Below are 15,000 nucleotides of genomic sequence, written 5' to 3'. Positions count from 1 at the left end.
GCAGCGCGCCTGCCTTCGACCGGCGGTGCCGGTGGCACGCGCCGCCAATTGCGCAGGAGCAGGCGCCGCAGCAGGTTGCCGTTGGCGTCGGGGTTGACGACGAGCCAGTCTCCGCCGTACAGCTCGAGCAGGGGCAGGAAGATGAAGAGCAGGCAGAAGCACATTATGGCAAACATCATCACCAGCATGCCGGTGGTGATGCTGTTGGTGACGGCCGGCAGTGACCATCCCGGGTGAGGTTTCCTGCGGCCAATACAATGCAATGCGCAGCACACGTAGCACACAGCACGTATGCGCACACAGCATACAGCATACAGCACACGCAGACACACACACAGAACATGCAGTAACAAAGCAATAAAATGTGAATGATCCTGATGCTGGTAAACCCTCATACACTGACAAGCACATTCACAACAAAAAGAGCAAATGGGTTTAAACATACAGGGCACGCGCGCATACCATTTGACGCCCATCGCCGGAGGCGATGATAGCGATGCTACAGCAGAAGCCATAGCAGTTTGAGCTGGGATTGCACCATTCAACAGCTTGCAAGGCTGAAGAATTGACCGCCACTATTCAGCCTGGTCTACACCACACAGCTATGAAGTGGCTTTTTCTGGCCAGTGAATCCCTAATTTTTGGTCTTTATCTTTTCTTCTTCTTTTTTTCACGCACACACATCACACCACATACTCCGGCATGCACTGGCTGTTGGTAACCACCCAGGAGAATGAAAGAAAAGTCAGGAGGAGTCTGAGAAAGAGAAGAAAGATGTGCGTGACCATACTCGTCGGGAATCGAATCCGCCACCTATCGATTGGAAATCGCTGCACACACACACACACACACACACACACACACACACACACACACACACACACACACACACACACACACAGTCACGCGCACGCACACGCACAGGGTGTGTCTCTCGGTGAGGAAGCACAGCACACACAGGTCTGCAATCACAAAACACTGTCGACTTACAGGGCGAAGTAGCCCACCACCACGCGCACGATGTCAGACAGCACGGGCACTGGGATAGCCTCAGACACTGCGTCACCCTGCGTTGCACCATCGGGTGCATAGCGAGCTCGATACGCATTCGCTGGAGACGGAGCATACACAACACATCGAGAGGAACAGGAGTTTAGCACACAGTTCAACTCCCAGCTTTCATAACAATTCACACAGCTCGATTGACAGAAGAATCTTGACTACGCGTCAGAATGCTTGATGCACGACGTACAGAGCATATTACAAGAGAGAGAGAGAGAGAGAGAGAGAGAGAGAGAGAGAGAGAGAGAGAGAGAGAGAGAGAGAGAGAGAGAGAGAGAGAGAGAGAGAGGGAGGGAGGGAGGGAGGGAGGGAGGGAGGGAGAGAGAGAGGGAGGGAGGGAGGGAGGGAGGGAGGGAGGGGAGAGAGAGAGAGAGAGAGAGAGAGAGAGAGAGAGAGAGAGAGAGAGAGAGAGAGAGAGAGAGAGAGAGAGAGAGAGAGAGAGAGAGAGAGAGAGAGAGAGAGAGAGCATCTACCACGTTGGCATGGAACACAAGTCTTACCAGCCAGCAGAGGTATATAAATAGCCCAGATGCTTAGCGGTGGCACTGTTCGCAGAAGAACACTGCCAACATTGCGCAGCAAGCCGATGCCAATCTCCCGCAGCGGCAGTCGTGATGGAGTATTGGCTGCATAGACTAGATCGTGCACACAAAGAAATCCACGAGAGAATGGTTCAAACATGATTAGTTTCTGGGCAGCTGTCGCTCACCTTGTAAGAACATAAGCCCGATTGGACGCACTCGGATCACGTTTCTCACAACTTTATTGCTTGGAAATTGCAAAGACAGAAAAGGGAGGTAATTTACGAGGACCAGTGCACTCTATCTCACGAACTGTGGAAATGTGCAAGAATGCTTGGAGTGGTTTTCAAGTCGGATATTAGGCCCAGTGATCCACTGACAACGGCTGAAAGAGAGCGTTCCTCCCGGCAATCACCGCTATTTTGGTCAGTGACACAAAACAATGCCTTTGCTCAGTAGTCTTCAAGCTGGTCAACTCCAGTTTTCCGTCCCGAAGTCTCCATTAATCTTTCGAATAATATTATAAATACAGGAATAGGTGTAGCAGATGGGATTGGTCCAAGGACAACACCGCGACACTGCAATGATTACAAAGGGTGGCCACTGCCATTCAATCAGAGCCGGAAACTTTGGAGCTCAAACGATCTCAAATTAGTACTGCTAGCAAGACAGATACACTTGGCATGCTATCTTCCAGTAACTTACTAGGCCGGAAAAGGAAGCGGTGCTTGCATAGCTCACAGTATCTAACACAAAGCAAAAGACAAAAAAACAACCCCAGAGGCACATGAATGTACACACTGGTATGAATGTGCGTGCATGCATACAGACAGACACACACACACACACCTGCCCATCGCTGAAGCGATGATAGCGAACAAGCTATGTTAGACATAACACCTTGTGCTGGGATTACACAGACACACACAGACACACACACTCGGACACACAAACACATACATCACAAATGCACACACACACACACACACACATCATAAATGCACACACAGACACAGACACACAGACACACACACACACACACACACACACACACACACACACACACACACACACACACACACACACACACTACTACTACTACTATCAATCAGCTACCCCATGGGGTCACGCCGCCCTCCACTCAGAGAACTGAGCGCAAGGTGAGGGGCAGTGGCGCAAAACAAAACAGGAAGTACAGCAAAATGAATTGAAAAAAAAGGAAATCAAAACAAGCTGCCATATTGATGGAAAAGGACTCACAAACAGAGGAAAGAAATATCACAAACCAGATGAACAGTCTGACACACACACACACACACACACACACACACACACACACACACACACACACACACACACACACACACACACCACACACACATACACAGCTGCCAGCCTCAACTGGACTGCTAAAGTGTACATGGATCACAGCCAAGCAGCCACACACCATCCGTGCACTCTACTTACTCTTTGCGGCTGTGTTTCAGCCATTGTACCAGGCTGCAGAACATGAGGAAAGCAAGAAAAAGAGAAAGGAAAAAGCATGTTTGTAGGATGCAAACACTGCAAATACTGTAGCTGAGCTCATTGCTACCAGGTTCAGCTTCACTTCTTTGTACCACAAACGACGAAACGGTTCAGTCTGCTGATGAGTGCTATGGCATGATCATAAAATCACGAGCAAGTGGTTGCCAGAGGTGAACCCAGCCGACATTTCACACCACATCTGCACACTTGAGCAGCCTCCACCACACGAGCTGTGGGATCTCGCCTGTATCAACAGTGGCTGGCCACAGGCTGAAGAGCGCTACGACAGTTTGGAGCACAGACGGCTCGAAGCACACAATCAAATATTCCAAGTGTGTCACTAGTGCGCGCAATACCGTGTGATCTCTCCGTTGCTACCAGGTGCTCTTCCAGCTACGTACCACCGGAGATTGTAGCTGCCAGAGCTCATGCAGCCGCACAGTGCTGCCTGAGCAGCAGCAGTAGCAGCAGCAGCAGCAGACCAGGTTTTACTGTATCGGAAAAAAAATTCTCAGCTGGCCGCACTTTTGCAGAGCGATTTCTTGGGTTCTACAGGTAGGACGGCATGCAAGCTATCATCATTAATAGTGATGCCGCATCCCTACACATCTCTAACAACATTCTACACATGGCACAATCTTTTACTGCTTGCTTCTCGACACAAGCATTGTCATTTGACTTCGAGCATGCACAACGTCAATACTGTGGCAGAAGGGACCTTGATCTTCAAAGTACTTTGGATTAGACTATTTCAAATTTTAATTTTAATTTCATCGCCGAGTTTCATCCCTTGTTTTCTTTCGTGTTCTTCCTTCTTTCCACGCCGTATTGTTCGAATAAATCCGTTTTATGAAATCAGTGAGAAAATGAATAGTAATGATACTAGAAGTTGCACTAGGATGTATTAACCTTAACAAAGATATTAAGTCTCGACTCAGGCATACGAATCCACGTCACTTTCCTCCCTTCTCAGAAATATGAAGTGGCAGTGAATCAAAATTTCCGAGGCACTGTCTACTGGTGTTGAATTTGTTGATTGAGAACGTGCCAACCAATTCACCACACTGAATAATATAATACAATTCATTTTGGGGACAATTACAATAATTCTTACCACGCCTGATGCACGAACTTGATACTGCCAGTACACGCACATGGATGAAATAGAGCATTATCAGGCGTCCCTTCAGCCCTGCAAACGCGACATACGTCTACAGCCAGGGCAGCATACAAACGCAAACATCAGCTAAGCTGAGCAAAAGGCCAAAGAACAAACAATGATCAACAAGCACCCACCTTCGTCCTCCATTGTTTCGCTCAAGCTAGCCAAAACAAGATGCGTTCATAATGTTATTCACTCATTTACATTTAGAATGAGCCCTACACAAGATTTTCATTGTCCATTCGGTAGAGAAAAAGACAGCCTGAACGACGAGAAGATACTCAGATAGCTTCCAGAAATTGAATTTTGTGTTTTCAGAAGCAAGACACATGCATAAAATTAAAAAAAGCACTTCGGTCGACGGTACGTTGCGTTACGTGTATGTACGGTACATGTACTTGTTGCCATGCATGCTGCATGCACACGTCTACATACACGTCACTGCGCGTGTAGAGTCGGGGTTTCCCCCTCTGCCCTAATTAATTATTTCAACGAACTAAAAAGTAAAAAGTAACGACGTCACAGCATCTGATAGATGCTTCCAACACTTTTAAAGGGGAAGTATACCCTAAAATCAAATTTTCACCAGTTGTAGTCTTCTGGGTGCTGAGTCGAATGGTCTTGGTCCGAGGAAGCTGCGACGCTCCCTTCCTACTTGAATCCCAATCGAACTCGCGCACTTCCACCGAAACTGGGTGACTGCGCCCTACTAGATGGGGATTTGTATGCAAAATGTCACTAAAAGCGCCATTTCGTTCTTATAAAAGCACGGATGACCGCGATTGGCCCATATGTTGTAGTCTTTTGGACGCTGAGTCGACTGGTTTTGGTCCGAAAAGGCTGCGATGCAGCGTTCCTCCTTTATTCCCAATCGAACATGGTTGAACAAGCGGTCACGTGCTCCTGGGTGCCCAAATCACCTGGTCACCGCGCCAGCAGGCGACAACTTTCACACCAAGGTTCAACTCGAGTTCAACTCGAGTGACAGGACTGCACCCAAAAAAGGTCAAACAGGCTAGTAAGTTGTACCCTGCAGGCACGGTGACCAGCTGACTGGTGTACGCAGGAGCACGTGACCGCTTCTTCAACCATGTTCGATTGGGAATAAAGGAGGAACGCTGCATCGCAGCCTTTTCGGACCAAAACCAGTCGACTCAGCGTCCAAAAGACTACAACATATGGGCCAATCGCGGTCATCCGTGCTTTTATAAGAACGAAATGGCGCTTTTAGTGACATTTTGCATACAAATCCCCATCTAGTAGGGCGCAGTCACCCAGTTTCGGTGGAAGTGCGCGAGTTCGATTGGGATTCAAGTAGGAAGGGAGCGCCGCAGCTTCCTCGGACCAAGACCATTCGACTCAGCACCCAGAAGACTACAACTGGTGAAAATTTGATTTTAGGGTATACTTCCCCTTTAAAGGGGAAGTATACCCTAAAGGGGAAGTATACCCTAAAATCAAATTTTCACCAGTTGTAGTCTTCGGGGTGCTGAGTCGAATGGTCTTGGTCCGAGGAAGCTGCGACGCTCCCTTCCTACTTGAATCCCAATCGAACTCGCGCACTTCCACCGAAACTGGGTGACTGCGCCCTACTACAGTTGCGCTCGGTGAAATCCGGCCCGAAGTGCATAAATAACTGGCGCCCAATACTGATGCGGCCCTTGACGCCCTCAAAGTTGTACAAGTGCTAGTGTGCACGTGTGCCGTATGAACTGTGCATGTGCTTACTCATACGCATGCATGCTTACACCAAAGTGTAAAAAAAAACGCGCCAAACAAAGACAAGTGTAACATTCATTTCAGTCCAGCACAAGTAAAGAAGACGGAGATCGTTTCGAAGCAGTTTATTTCATACACAGAGCAGCAGGGCTTCCATATTTTGTGTGGCCACCGTCTGCTTCGATAAGGGCTTCAACACGACGTGGCATTGACTCCACGTACGGGGAAACCGTGTCAGGAGCCAACGAGTCCCACTCCAGGTGCAGTGCTTGCACCAGCTGGTCAGCATTCTCGCAGCGATGCGGAATTATTCTCTTCTTGAGAAGAGCCCACACATTGGGAATGGCCATGTCCTTTCTCTCTATCTCTTCTTGATCTTGAGCTGTACTTCGTGAAGTGAATGAAAAAAAATTTGAACTGTTTTTAGCATGCAACACGTGCACTCCGAACTTTTACACGAGGTGCGTACAGTTGAGTTCATACCCACAAATCGCCAGTGATGTAATGGGAGCTGGCTTCGCGGCGCCGGCTTTGCACTTCGGGCCGGATTTCACCGAGCGCAACTGTAGATGGGGATTTGTATGCAAAATGTCACTAAAAGCGCCATTTCGTTCTTATAAAAGCACGGATGACCGCGATTGGCCCATATGTTGTAGTCTTTTGAACGCTGAGTCGACTGGTTTTGGTCCGAAAAGGCTGCGATGTAGCGTTCCTCCTTTATTCCCAATCGAACATGGTTGAACAAGCGGTCACGTGCTCCTGCGTACACCAGTCACCTGGTCACCGTGCCTGCAGGGTACAACTTACTAGCCTGTTTGACCTTTTTTGGGTGCACTCCTGTCACTCGAGTTGAACCTTGGTGTGAAATTTGTCGCCTGCTGGCGTGGTGACCAGGTGATTTGGGCACCCAGGAGCACGTGACCGCTTGTTCAACCATGTTCGATTGGGAATAAAGGAGGAACGCTGCATCGCAGCCTTTTCGGACCAAAACCAGTCGACTCAGCGTCCAAAAGACTACAACATATATGGGCCAATCGCGGTCATCCGTGCTTTTATAAGAACGAAATGGCGCTTTTAGTGACATTTTGCATACAAATCCCCATCTAGTAGGGCGCAGTCACCCAGTTTCGGTGGAAGTGCGCGAGTTCGATTGGGATTCAAGTAGGAAGGGAGCGTCGCAGCTTCCTCGGACCAAGACCATTCGACTCAGCACCCAGAAGACTACAACTGGTGAAAATTTGATTTTAGGGTATACTTCCCCTTTAACTGTAGTCCATAACCATGACGACCACGGCACAATACAGTGAACGAAGAGTCGGAATACGAATTGCAACAATCACTCATCAGGACTAGCTAACAGATGATTGTACACTGAAGACTTGCTACCACGAAACCTACGCACAACACTAACACCTCACCGGCACTCTCACCATCACTGCTCTCCGACTCAATGCTCCCTACGCCGTCCGTTCCATCCTCCGCTTCCTCTGTACTCTCTCTGTCTCGTCCATCCCGCCTGACCGGGTCCATTGAACTCAACTCGGCCGTCACCCTGCTATCACCATGATCACGTCCCTCCTTTCGCCCTTGTCCGACGGTGCGTAGCTTCTGTTGTAGTTGGCTGTTGATCGTCTTGGTCTTTCAATTATGGGCTTGGATGGTGGATTAGTTGTGGTTGCTGTAGATTGCGTTGTTGGTGTTGGTGTGGGAGCTACTGATATGCAAGGTGGGTCTTTTTGAGTCGGCATTTGTAGTGTTAATGCAGCTGTCAGTGTTGCTCGCGGGCTGCCACTGGCAAGCTCCACCACCGCAAGAACCGATGGCGGAGGATCAGGAGGAGGCAGTGGGACCGGGACCGCAAGCAGCGCCGCCTCAGCCAAAGCCGCCGGGGGCACTGACGAAGGAACCACCGACGGCCGGAGCAAAGGCGGCGACACAAGCCGACCCGATGAGCCACCACGCCCATTCTCCTCCACCACCGCCACCAGCGACGGCGGAGCAAGCACAGTCTGTGAGCCAGGATCCGCGGGTTGTGTAGGCAACGGCTGTGTGGTTAATGGTTGTTTTCTAGGTCGCCCTCGCTTCGGTCTTTGTTGTTGTGCGCAAGGTGGAAGTATGTGACGTGGTGTGTGTTGTTTGATGCGTGCGTTCAGGTGCTGAACAGTCCTACCAACATACCGACTAGCGCATTGTCGGCATTCAAAGTTGTAAATAAGATGACTTAGGTGATGGGCTGGTAGGACATCCTTCCGCACCGTAAACGCACGCATCGTCGTAAAGACTGGCACGAAGTGTACTGCGTAGTAAGTTCGACGAACAACAGACTTGACTGCACTACAAACTTTAGTCGACTCCTGCCCTTTCCACGGCAAACATAAATAAACGGGACAACGAGCAGGACCAATCATAGGAGACAGAGAGAGTACAGAGGAAGCGGATGATGGAACGGACGGCGGAGGGAGCAGTGATGGTGAGAGTGCCGGTGAGAGTGTTAGTGTTGTGCGTAGGTTTCGAATCGTGGTAGCAAGTCTTCAGTGTACAGTCATCTGCTAGCTAGTCCTGATTGTTGCAATTCGTATTCCGACTCTTCGTTCACTGTATTGTGCCGTGGTCGTCATGGTTATGGACTACAGTTAAAAGTGTTGGAAGCTATCTATCAGTGTCTGTTGTATAACTATAAGCCTAATTTGTGTTTACAGCATCTTACAGTACTAGTATTTATTAATTATTTACTCTTGACAGTAGTAATCAGAAATCTAATACTAGTCTAGCAATCCGTACATCATGTACACACACCTTGTACACACTCTCTCTAACGGCAATTGATATACATTATAGTTCAAATTTTCGGGCAAGGCCCAGCATCAGGAATATAGTTAGCAAGACAGAAGAGTAAATACCCTACTGTACGGGCGATAGAAAGACAGGGAGTTTGAACCAGGAACGTGTGCTGGGTTGTCATCATTCAACAGCTTGCAAGACTGATGAATTGACTGCATCATTAATTCTAGACTGATCCCCATCACATTTGCAGCTGATTGAAGTGGCTTTTAAGTTTTCACACCCACACCCACACCTTGACCTTGTGTACAGCTAGCTGCCAGTAACTGGCTATGCCGCCCGATGCGGGGGAGGAGAGGAGAGCGTGCAGTCATGACGCCCTGCAGACATGTCGCCGGATGCCGCGGAGCCAATGGAAACGTCTCCCATACCCGCACTCATGTTGAAAAGTGGCCACGATCAACAGACCTGCACCCGCCTCTCCGACAGTTGTGGCGGCTGAAGCCTGAAGCCGACTTGCAGCAGCGGCCACAGACACTGCAGTGATGACCGCAGCAGCGCTCAGTCGAGACAGCGTACCGGGGTGGGGACGCCGAGGGCAGAGATGCTTGAGCTGGAGGCGTGAGCAGTAGCGGTAGGCTCCCCTGGCAGAGATGCTTGGGCTGGAGGCGATGAGGCGTGAGCAGTAGCGGTTGGCTCCTCTGTTGTAGATGGTGATGGCTGACAACGGTGAACAGCCAGGCCCCCCGCACTTTTAAACCACCGCCGGCAGGTGCTGCAATGCCGTGCACCACGCTGAAGCTCAACCGGAAGCCGACGCTCAGCAAGGCACACACACACACACACACACACACACACACACACACACACACACACACACACACACACACATTCAGCAGCAAAAGAAGCAAACAAGCCCAGGTCCGAAGCACAATAGATGGTGGAATATGAACGCCACAAATCTGCTCCACTGTACCAAGCATTAGGAGAGGAAAGAAAGCAAGACCGATGGTCTACAAGAATGTGGACAACAGGGCTACAGTTGCATGCAAGTGAAAGACGGCGACGAATGGAATATCTGTATAATATAGCGGAAAACAAGTGTCAACAAGAATTCAGTAGGATAGTGTAGCGAGACCATAATAAAGTAGGCATGGCATACGGAACAATCCAGACCATACCAGTGAAAGCAGCACCATGAACCAGAAGACTGCCAGCAGCAACAGTAACAGAGCAATGCAGTGAAATCTTTGTATAAAACGTCAGGGCGGCCAGCACCAGGCAAACAGCAGCACAGCTGTACTAAAGCGTTAGCATGATTCAACACCCACCCACCCACACACATACACACACATGCACACACACATGTACACACACACACATGCACACCCACACACATGCACACCCACACACATGCACACCCACACACATGCACACCCACACACATGCACACCCACACACACACACACACACACACAAGCACGCACACACACACACACACACACGTGTGCACACTATTTGTTCTACGCACGGATGCCCTACGATCAAGAGGAGGCACCTGAACGCTGCTTCGCATAGTTACACGGTGAACTTCAACGATAAAACTCGTGCAGATAAGTCAGTTTCATGAGTGCTTAGGAGTAGATTGGTGCGTCATCTTGAGCGGCCGTTCCGCTTTGAACGCGGCCGTCTGCATTACAGGCTTCAGATCGCCTGCGTGCAGCGTGGGTGATGCGGAGACCAGGGCGCTGAGCGGCGCCGACACCAGTGCCACGCTGCTGCCGGTGAGCATGGACGAGGCGGCCGCTTCCTGCAGCGGCGGCGTGACGGACGCCGACAGGCAGGACACGGAGCTGTTGCCGGAGCTGCTCTGCTGGGACACGCCCGCCGCCGACGACAGGGCGCGCACCAGGTCCATGTCCATCGCCACGTCATCATGCAGGAATGGCGAGGCGGTGGTGGCGGCGGCGGCGTGCTCCAGCGGTGCCGATGAAGACGCCACCGCGCTGCTCGTGGATTGAGCCGCCGCCGTTGCCGTCGTCGTCGCCACCGAGACGGGCGCGGCGGAGTCGGACTGGCCGTCGTGGAGACGCGACCACCGGGCGTGCAGCTCCTCGATGTCGGACCGGTGGCAGCGCAGCGGCACCAGGTCGATGTGCAGAAAGCAACGCTTCAGCGCCGTGTAGCCGGGCACCGGCTGGCCGCACTTGTGCCCGTTGGACAGGCCCTGCTCGCATGGCACAAACAGGAACTGGCCCGTCTCGGTGCAGATGTGCTGCCGACAGTACTTAGTCAGGGGTAGGCAGGTGCTCTGGCATGGCGTAGAGCCGGCTCCCACATGCGCACAATGCGGCACCTTGGACACATTACTTGACGCCGCTGATATTGCCGTTGCTTCGGCAGCAGCTGCATTACCAGTAGAAGTGGTCGCGGTGGCAGCGACGGTGCTCAGGGCGGCCTGACGAGCTTTCTTGCGTCGCTCGCGCACACGATGCTGCATGACAGCGTCGTGGCCGTAGAAGCGCTTGTAACGACGCACCGCACTGGCTCTTTTGGCTCGCAGCACGGCAGTGGCATCGCCCTCAACTGAACGAGCGGTGAACACACATACAGGCACATGCAGACACACACACACACAACGTTAATCAGCTACAGCCCTCTATGGTGCCTACAATACTGGATATGTACAAAACCTATCTCGAACACTACATTCTGGTTTCCCTGGTGCACATCTCAAGATGGTTACCATGACGAAAGCATGGCTGCCAAGGCACTGTACACCCACATCCACACACAGGATACGCATCAGCCGCCGCGGAGCAACTAGCACTCCGGGCAAGCAGACATGACCACCTCAGTGAAGCTCATAAGCATGCTGTTTGGGCCACTCTTAAAAATCAGGGTGAGGCACGCACAGGTCTTCTTAAAGGGGAAGTTAAGGCAAAAATCAAAATTTCACCAGTTGTAGTCTTCGGGGTGCTGAGTCAAATGGTCGTGGTCCGAGGAAGCTGAGACGCTCCCTTCCTACTTTAATCCCAATCGAACTCGCGCACTTCCACCGAAACTGGGTGACTGCGCCCTACTAGATGGGGATTTGTATGCAAAATCTCACTAAAAGCGCCATTTCGTTCTTATAAAAGCATGGATGACCGCGATTGGCCCATTGTTGTACTCTTTTGGACGCTGAGTCGACTGGTTTTGGTCCGAAAAGGCTGCGATGCAGCGTTCCTCCTTTATTCCCAATCGAACATGGTTGAACAAGCGGTCACGTGCTCCTGCGTACACCAGTCACCTGGTCACCGTGCCTGCAGGGTACAACTTACTAGCCTGTTTGACCTTTTTTGGGTGCAGTCCTGTCACTCAAGTTGAACCTTGGTGTGAAAGTTGTCGCCTGCTGGCGTGGTGACCAGGTGATTTGGGCAGGCGTGCTTTCTCGGACCAAGACCATTCGACTCAGCACCCCGAAGACTACAACTGGTGAAATTTGATTTTTGCCTTAACTTCCCCTTTAAGAGGATTAACATGCATACAGTGGAACCTGTCTATTAAAGCCGACCTCTCAAGGGCCCTCTAAAATGTGGTCTCCTTATCCAGGGTCATTTGATTGGAAACGACACCCCTTGGTCCTATTTGTAGCGGTCCTCTGAGGCAGGCGGTCAGCTTCTCAGAGAGGTCGCCCTGACAGGTTCTACCAAGAGTAGATAAACAAGAATGTGCAACTCGCGGATGGGTAGGCCCACGGCGGAATTTTTTGTTGACGTACTCTTTTCGACGACGCACGCGCTGCGAGTCTTTCGGAAAGTTTTCCCTCGTGCCCTTGGCCGGCTTTACACTACAAGCTCGGTGCCCAGCACGTGCTCTCACACTGCTCTGCGGCAAAATGCGCGTTCTTCTGAAAAAAAGGTGACGTCAACAAAAAATTCCGCCGTGGGCGGGGGTATCTGCAGATTGTGCAGGAGAGATCCGGAGTTGCACACTCTTGTTTATCTACTCTTGGTTCTACTGTACATGGTACAAGCGCGGCACTACAATTAGACCAACCTGAGTGAGGCATTTGTGCCGTGGAGTTAATGGTTCCGCCATTGTCTATGTGCTGGAGCTGGCCAAGGTAGCGATGCCTGAGCAAGCGGAACTCGTGACGCAGTCGATCGACCTGGCCGATGTACAGCCGCTGCAGCCGCTTCAGCTTCTTGTAGTACAGGGTGGCGGCCTCGGTTTCCGTCCAAGCACCGGCATTGCTGCAGAACACGAACATTCAATCACACACACAGACACACCGGCCATGTTCACCATTGCACCGTTAGCTCAGCATGTGTACACTGGGAAAAAAACACTTGCGTGCCAGAGCTACGCTACGTGGGAAACATGAGCAGTCTGCCGACGTGTACATGCATCAGTAACAACACCAACGACTTGAACTGGTTGAGTTTCTTACATAAATCACCAGCCTGCCATCGTGCATCAAAAACGATATCACACTTTTTAGAGCTGCTACATGTGTGTACGGCTAAATGTGTTTCTAAATAAATCTGATAGAAGGTCAGATACCGAAAATGACTCTGGTACTGCTTGTACCACTACCACCAACCAGTAAGTTTAGAAAGGGGAAATATAACATCACATTCATTCCCGAAGGTACCGGTAAGCTATGGATGTCACATAGCGGTGTCTGGTGCAAGCAAGGTCCACGGCGGTTTCTTTTGTATCTTCGTGTGTGTGTGTGTGTGTGTCCGGCATCGCACGCGACTGATCATGCGAGCAGTCAGCCGCTGTTAGGCACATGTCAGCAGCGCAGAGGGTCGGTGGGCGTACACAGACACAGTCACACACACACACACACGCCCACCGACCCTCTGCGCTGCTGATATGTGACTAACAGCGGCTGACTGCTCACATAATCAGTCGCGTGCGATGCCGGACACACACACACACACACACACACACACACGTACACACATTTGACCTTTGACGCCCATCGCCGGAGGCGATGATAGCAATGCTACGGCAGAAGCCATAGCAAATTGTGCTGAGATTGGACCATTCAACAGCTTGCAAGGCTGAATAATTGACCGTCACTATTCAGCCTGGTCTACACCATACAGCTATTTGAAGAGAAAAAAGTCACACACACACACACACACAGACCACCAGCTCAAGTCAGCAAAGTGAGCTGATCGCATGACGCCCAAAGCAAAGAACGGGCATAACTTATTCTACTGTGCCAAGAAGAAGCATAGCAATGGTGGTGATCCGGCAGCTCAGCTCACTGTTTCATACCTGAGAAGTTCAACACCAGATATGGTGCCATCCATGTAGACACTATCCCCGACGTCCGGTTCTCCACCGCCCCACGACTGTGTCTTCATCTGGCCCAGCACGTACGACGAAGTGTCCGAGATACGCACCGGCCATGGCCCCACCGCCACGCCTTTGCAGAACAACAACAACAACGACTATCTCTTATTGGCCACTGGCTATCGTGAGAATAAAGATTTGAAACGACGCACATCACACACAGCCGCATACACACAACACACACATGCACACAAACACATAACACGCACGGACACGCCACATGCGCGCATTCGGAAAGCACACGAAAGCCAGAGCACATACCGTTACACATAGACTGTCCCCGGGGAAAATTGCGGCAAAAAACGCGGCATAATATGGCATAATTTGCAGTGAATTTGCGGTAAATATGCGGTGAATATTATTGATATCATCTCGCGGCGGCAAGTTTGCAGTTGATATGAGGCAATTTTCAGTGAGTATGTAGTGAAATCAATCAGTTACAAGTCTCTGGTGTAAGCGCTCGTCATATTTGAGTACAAAACCGCCACCGGATGAGACGTTGCTGACCGAACAGTGCACTGTGTGTACTTGTAGTGCAACAGAAAAGTTAAAAAAAACGCGGGGAAAATCGCGGAAAACGCGGTCTTTTAAAAAATCGCAAAAAAACGAGGAAAAAAACGCGGCCGCGGAATCGCAATTTTCCCCGGGGACAGATATAGATCAGATGGGCGGTTTACATCATTGCCATGTTGGAGATTTCTGGATTACATAATGATAGTAATGCGGTACAGGGATGAATTTATCCTGTATCGCATCGCAGTTTGCGATGCAAAATCGATCTACTGCTACTCAAAAGTTACCGTGATCCGCAGAAAACTGCGATACATACAGACTGTCCATGCCTAGCCTGGACATGCATGCAGTGCAGTGTGT

At 50.6% G+C, this 15,000-nt stretch overlaps 2 protein-coding genes across 2 annotated transcripts in view; both read right to left on the bottom strand.

Moving 5' to 3' along the window:
* LOC135828642 (E3 ubiquitin-protein ligase MARCHF6-like) overlaps positions 1–4,598 on the bottom strand; it is a 25,810-nt gene extending 21,212 nt beyond the window's left edge. The window contains exons 1-7 of the mRNA XM_065341060.1: positions 4,407–4,598; positions 4,225–4,321; positions 3,051–3,083; positions 2,289–2,329; positions 1,563–1,697; positions 991–1,111; positions 1–243 (exon numbers count right to left, since the gene is read on the bottom strand). The exon at positions 1–243 is cut by the window's left edge and continues 1,444 nt beyond it. Coding sequence (XP_065197132.1) covers positions 1–243; positions 991–1,111; positions 1,563–1,697; positions 2,289–2,329; positions 3,051–3,083; positions 4,225–4,321; positions 4,407–4,419 — 683 coding nt within the window. The 5' untranslated portion in view covers positions 4,420–4,598. The remainder of the gene's footprint in view (positions 244–990; positions 1,112–1,562; positions 1,698–2,288; positions 2,330–3,050; positions 3,084–4,224; positions 4,322–4,406) is intronic.
* Positions 4,599–9,688: 5,090 nt separating this feature from the next.
* The window catches only part of LOC135828649 (uncharacterized), a 6,114-nt gene continuing 802 nt past the window's right edge, over positions 9,689–15,000 (bottom strand). Inside the window, exons 2-4 of the mRNA XM_065341073.1 lie at positions 14,050–14,200; positions 12,814–13,010; positions 9,689–11,358 (exon numbers count right to left, since the gene is read on the bottom strand). Of these exons, the coding sequence (XP_065197145.1) occupies positions 10,397–11,358; positions 12,814–13,010; positions 14,050–14,200 (1,310 nt within the window). The 3' untranslated portion in view covers positions 9,689–10,396. The remainder of the gene's footprint in view (positions 11,359–12,813; positions 13,011–14,049; positions 14,201–15,000) is intronic.

The sequence above is a fragment of the Sycon ciliatum genome, chromosome 12 (assembly GCF_964019385.1).
Source record: "Sycon ciliatum chromosome 12, ocSycCili1.1, whole genome shotgun sequence".
In the NCBI taxonomy this organism is placed as follows: Eukaryota; Metazoa; Porifera; class Calcarea; order Leucosolenida; family Sycettidae; genus Sycon; species Sycon ciliatum.
This window is presented reverse-complemented; position numbering and strand designations above follow the sequence as displayed.